This window comes from Notothenia coriiceps, unplaced genomic scaffold, assembly GCF_000735185.1.
Source record: "Notothenia coriiceps isolate Sejong01 unplaced genomic scaffold, NC01 NC01_scaffold00007892, whole genome shotgun sequence".
NCBI classification, from domain to species: Eukaryota; Metazoa; Chordata; class Actinopteri; order Perciformes; family Nototheniidae; genus Notothenia; species Notothenia coriiceps.
This window is the reverse complement of record NW_011340593.1, coordinates 35,566-41,607: the sequence shown is the minus strand read 5'-3', so window position 1 is coordinate 41,607 and position 6,042 is coordinate 35,566. Positions and strand designations below refer to the sequence as shown.

Here is a 6,042-nt window from a genome sequence, read left to right as displayed (position 1 = left end):
AGGCCCGTCTGAAGTTTGCTAGAGAGCATTTAGATGATCCAGAAGAGGATTGGGAGAATGTCATATGGTCAGATGAAACCAAAATAGAACTTTTTGGTAAAAACTCAACTAGACGTGTTTGGAGGAGAAAGAATGCTGAGTTGCATCCAAAGAACACCATACCTACTGTGAAACATGGGGGTGGAAACATCATGCTTTGGGGCTGTTTTTCTGCAAAGGGACCAGGACGACTGATCCGTGTAAAGGAAAGAATGAATGGGGCCATGTATCGTGAGATTTTGAGTGACAACCTACTTCCATCAGCAAGGGCATTGAAGATGAAACGTGGCTGGGTCTTTCAGCATGACAATGATCCCAAACACACCGCCCGGGCAACGAAGGAGTGGCTTCGTAAGAAGCATTTCAAGGTCCTGGAGTGGCCTAGCCAGTCTCCAGATCTCAACCCCATAGAAAATCTTTGGAGGGAGTTGAAAGTCTGTGTTGCCCAGCGACAGCCCCAAAACATCACTGCTCCAGAGGAGATCTGCATGGAGGAATGGGCCAAAATACCAGCAACAGTGTGTGAAAACCTTGTGTAGGCTTACAGAAAACGTTTGACCTCTGTCATTGCCAACAAAGGGTATATAACAAAGTATTGAGATGAACTTTTGTTATTGACCAAATACTTATTTTCCACCATAATTTGCAAATAAATTCTTTAAAAATCTGACAATGTGGATTTTTTTTTCTTCTCATTTTGTCTCTCATAGTTGAGGTATACCTAGGATGAAAATTACAGGCCTCTCTAATCTTTTTAAGTGGGAAAACTTGCAAAATTGGTGGCTGACTAAATACTTTTTTGCCCCACTGTAGCTCCATATTCAAGATTCGAGATATTGTATTGTCATATATACAGTATAACAGGCAGTTGCACTATACAATCAAATTCTTACATTCCTCTCTCCATATACCTAAATATTGAGAAAATAGCATAACTCAAAGCGCTTTCCAACACTTGTCAACATTCACCATACAGTAGTACCCTGTTGGCAGAGACCACCACCAGCGGCTCATCAGGAGTGAAGAATGTTCACACACACATCGAGAGCCAATTGGGAGTCATTTCATGTTCAATAGACTGCAGAGGGGATCGAACCAGCAACCTCCTGATGAGTGACCTGCTGAAATGAGGAAATATAGCTAGACCTACCATGTTCACACTATAGTGTAGCATGTTAGCCTATGTGGAGTTGGCATGTTCTTTGTCTTTATGTTTAATACCAATACCTCTTTTATTTAGTTGTTTGTTTGTAATTCTATTTTTAAAGTATTTTTTTCTTAATTTTTACTTTTACAAATCCCAGCATAAAGGTATTTAACTACAGTGGAGGAAATAATCATTTGATCCCTTGCCAATTTTGTAAGTTTACCCACTTACAAAGAAATGAACAGTCCATCATTTTAATGGTAGGTTGATTTGACTAATGAGAGACAGAATATCAAAAGGAATATCCAGAAATGTTCATAATTTAAGAGATACAAATGTGTTAGCGAGGGATTAGAAAATGGATCCATTATATAATACCATTCAAATGTGAACAATACCATTTATTTTTGTTCCTAAAGGCATAGCATTTATCAGTATACCGCTCTAATAGGTGTATAGCTGCTTCTGAGTGAAAGATGTGCCTGTGTGTCACTGCAGGATTTACTCTCCTGTCTTTGTGTTCCCAAGGGTTTAGATTTCTCTGAAAGTCACTATAGTATCTGAAGTGTGAATTTAAAGTAAAACATCATTAGATTTGCATTTCATCATGTAAACAAACCTGATAGCTATAGAACTCTGGTTCCTTAAAAGCAGGAAGCACGCTCCACTGCCAGTCTACCCCACTCATTTATAAATGGCTTGGTTAGCTCAGGGGCATGCATGTAACATGAAGGCAGGGCAGCAAAGGCACAAAGCAACATACTATTTGCAGTGAGTGTCCTGGCAGCAGTTTGTTATTTGAGAACAATATCCCTCTTCATTCGTCCTTCCTGTGTCTCAGATTCATCTTCAGACAATTTGAAGTCCTCTTTTCATTTAGGCTTTAATAGTTGAAGAAGAATATGAACGTAGTCTGTGCTTTAAACAGGTTTCTAACAGGAAGAACTTCATTGATACGGCATTATTAATGAAGAAAGTTGCTGTCAGTCTTTATAAGAGAAGCCTTGTCCCTTTCAAATAAATCCATTCCTCGCGACTGTTTTAAATTCACAAAGTGTAAGTTGAATGGCCTCTCTCCATATACACTCCTTTACTCTTTTAGAACATACGATAGTGTACTGAAAGAAACCACGATTTAACATTTCTACTGAGGCTGACAGCCTCAATACAAATACAATTGTTTTGTATATAGAGGACAGTACAAGGAAAAGGCACACGTTTAAAGGTCTTTCATTTATTTAGTTAAATTAATATTCCCGACAACAATGTTATTTTTGTCTCTCAAAAGAAGAAATTAAAAACAACAAATACTTAATAAAAAATAATAATATATGAATTCATACTTTTTTATTAGATGAGTTAGTCAAGTGTAAAAGGAGGGAATTATAGTGAACAAACAAAAACATTTATGAGAGCTTCCTTTTGCTGATATTCTTCTCTTTAGTAACTTCATAAATCACATTAAACCACAGGGAAATAGATGATGTGCCTGGATAGAATGTAAGAGAAGGGATACAATCCTCCCCCTTGAAGGGAATGTATTTGCAGATATAAACATTCAGATTATTGGTGTCTCATCTCTTATGAAGGCTGCTTAAATATGAACTTCCCCACTTAACAAGCCAGGCAGTCCTGTAAAAACATCTTAGCGATTTTCTGAAGACATTTCATATGAAATGTTTTCCCTTAATGTTATTACAATAATTGTTTTTTTTGTGACAAATCATTTTAAAAGGTCACAAAACAAGGTATTTCCCTGTTTCTCTTCCATTTAAAGAAATATTATATTAGGAACTATATTAGATTTTTTACAATTTATAAAACAACAATAATCATTATAATTATAATATTTGTTTATATTACTATAACGTCGCCTACAAAATATTCCTGCCTACATATCAAAGAAAAACACTAGACACTTATAGCTGATCAGTCTGAACTAAAAATAATAAAAAAATATCCTTTAACTGTATATACACTGGCTGAATCTAAATACATGTCTGGACGTCTGTAAGGTTTCTAAAAAGTCAAACAGTGTTACTGTTATAAATACGGAAGTCTTATCAGAACCAATCCTGTCCTGGTATAGTAGCATTACAATGTACACAAGCGTCCTTAAAGGAATAAGTTACGAGAATAAGTTGATGGAGCTGTGATGAGGAGAGGCTGTCTGCCCTGGAGTCTTTTCTCACCTAAACAACCGGCGGCAGTGTTTAAGCATTCTTTCCTAAAAGCATCAGTCAGACAGAGAGAAGGCCCTCCTCCTCTCATCCCTCCTGAAGCCTCCAGCTTTCCTCACTCACAGAAACATTCTCACCTCCTCTTGTGTGTGTGTGTCCGCAGTGTGCCAGAGAGTGCCTCACACCTGCACCCGCCTGTACTCTGAGACCAAGAGTGTGCCTGTGTGGGAGGACGGAGTGTGCCACTACCTGTGAGTCAGCCCTGTGTTCAGCATGTGTGAGGCTTGAACATCTGAACTGCTTATTGGAATAAGAGCAGAGATTATTTGTGATTTATGGATCCATGTTTTATTCTTCGCAGGTACAAAAGGACGTATAAAGTACAGCAGGATGTTTGTTATCGAGAGATTTGTGAACCTACGCCTCCAAAGATAAGTCAGAGTGAGTTTACACAGGCTTTCTGAACAGTGTCCTGAGGCCTGTACTACGAAGCCGGATTTTCGCTTAGCGGGCTAACTTCAGAGAAAACTCTGGGTTTCCGGTCCTACGACGCTGGTTCACTTCTTAGCGGGCTAGATCTCCATGGTAACTTATGCTGAACGGCTAGCCTGGTCCAGAGTAGGTTAGGTTCCAGGAGAAGAGATCAACTCAGTGAAAGCAACGCCTGCTGACCAATCAGAGCTCAGTGTGCGGAGTTTAAAGCTATCAAGTCATATTATAGGAGAAAGGGAATACAGAAAAAGTGCCGTTGCAGGAAAGACGGCCGGCAAAAATCAACTGACTGTGTGAACGTGAAAATTAATCGAATATCACCTCCCATCTTCAGAGCAATTTGACTATAACATTAGCGTTAAGAAAGCTTACTTAAATATCTGCCACAACATAAGTAACCGGATCAAAGTAACGTTACGTACAGTCTGCGACACTGTGAGTGCAGACGTCGATGTGTCCCATTATCATTCCTATCACATAATGTATCATATTTATATATCATATATTTCCTTATCTGAGTCAGCTGAGCCGTATCTGGCCGTGCAACACTTACAGTGTCACATACTGTATGCAGAAGTATTATTTGAAGCAACACATTAAGTTGACGAAACACTCGAGACAAATGTAAATAAAGTCAGATCGTGTCTTAGACGGGGCAGTGATATCATAAACCTGTTAATGTACGCATTCAAACACTTTTTCTGTTACCAGCTGTATTCACCTTGCAGGTGCAACTATGTGGCTTTTATCCTGGATAAAGTGTTTAAGTCATGGATGTTTAAAGTTTAACGTCTTCATATTTGTCTAATATTATAGTTGACTTTTCATTCAGGAAGTATGATGCTGCGCTGTTAGTGCGCTTCTCCATGTTTGTGATTGGTCAAATGTTGCTAACCCCGCCCCTTTTATGTGAACGCGCACATAACTAGATAGGGCACGGCTGGTTTGAGTTATCGAGTTGATAAGCAGCGTCGTAGGACCGCTTAGCGAGAGCGCGTTTGTTTTGGATTAGGTCAACCGGGTAACTCAAACATATCCAGGTTATGTTGAACCGGCTTCGTCGTACAGTCCTCAGGTATTGAGGGATGTAAACACAGGACATAGAAGCAAAAAAGTTGATTAAATAAATTATTCAAATAGAAGTAGAGAATAGAAAGACGAGTAGAGAGACAGGGTTAACTCGGTTACAGGCTGTCCTTCAGTGAGCAGGACAGGAGACACCACTCGGTCCAGAGGGAGGTCAGTGAGCAGAGAACAGTGGTTCCCAGTCACCTGCCAGTCACAGNAGAGAGAGAGAGAGAGAGAGAGAGAGAGAGAGCAAAAAAGTTATGTGCACCCCTGTCTATAACGTTTATATATCATTATGGAACTAAATGATGCAGTCTCCCTTGTAAATGAGATCGATGATCTCAAGGGACCAATCTGTCTAAATAAAGGTTTGAAATGAAATGAAATCACAAACTGGAGCAGAGGAGATGGTTTTCGATCAGAGCAATCCTAAGGAAGAGATCCTGCTATTAGTATAGACATGAAAAAAGTAAAGTTGAGATTGGACTATACGCACCTACCTATTTTTTTTGTTGATGTATATTTATTTAACCAGGTAAAAGTTTCATTTTGATTAAAATCTCTTATCCATGGACAAAGTTACAACAGATAAAACAGACAATACAGGCAGACGAATACAGCGGTCGTAAAACACAAATGAAATGGCAAACTATTATAAATCATTAAAAACTTCAATTATAGGATATACGAGCAGTCACATCGACCAATGGTTTGTTGTTCTCTGTCCTTTAAGATGGACTTGAATTCCCCCATAGTGATCAAATCTGACAGTTTAAGTTCCTTCTGTATATTTTTCCAAGTAGAAGGGGCAGCATATTTAAAATCGAGGTTCATCCAGGTTGAACACATGTTTGCTTATCGGTGGTTATCAACCTCATAGAAGTAGGTCAGAAAGCAAATCTGTCCAAACTGTTTGGTTTGTAACGCAAAACAGGACATTCACCCAAGAGAGCCTGGCATCCTGGAGTAGAAAATCAACATGGACAGTCTGAGTCAAACAGGATGTGCTTTTATACACACCGTCTCACAATTCTTTCCAATGGTGAATTTGGAGTCCATGACACTTCCAAGATGCTTCCTATTCAGTCAGCTAACCTGGTCCTATATGATTATGCT

The 6,042-nt window shown here is 39.0% G+C and overlaps 1 protein-coding gene across 1 annotated transcript in view; it reads left to right on the top strand.

Moving 5' to 3' along the window:
* The window catches only part of LOC104944319 (sushi, nidogen and EGF-like domain-containing protein 1), a 13,087-nt gene extending 9,466 nt beyond the window's left edge, over window positions 1–3,621 (top strand). Inside the window, exon 5 of the mRNA XM_010769837.1 lies at window positions 3,530–3,621. Coding sequence (XP_010768139.1) covers window positions 3,530–3,621 — 92 coding nt within the window. The remainder of the gene's footprint in view (window positions 1–3,529) is intronic.
* The last annotated feature ends 2,421 nt before the right edge of the window (window positions 3,622–6,042 follow it).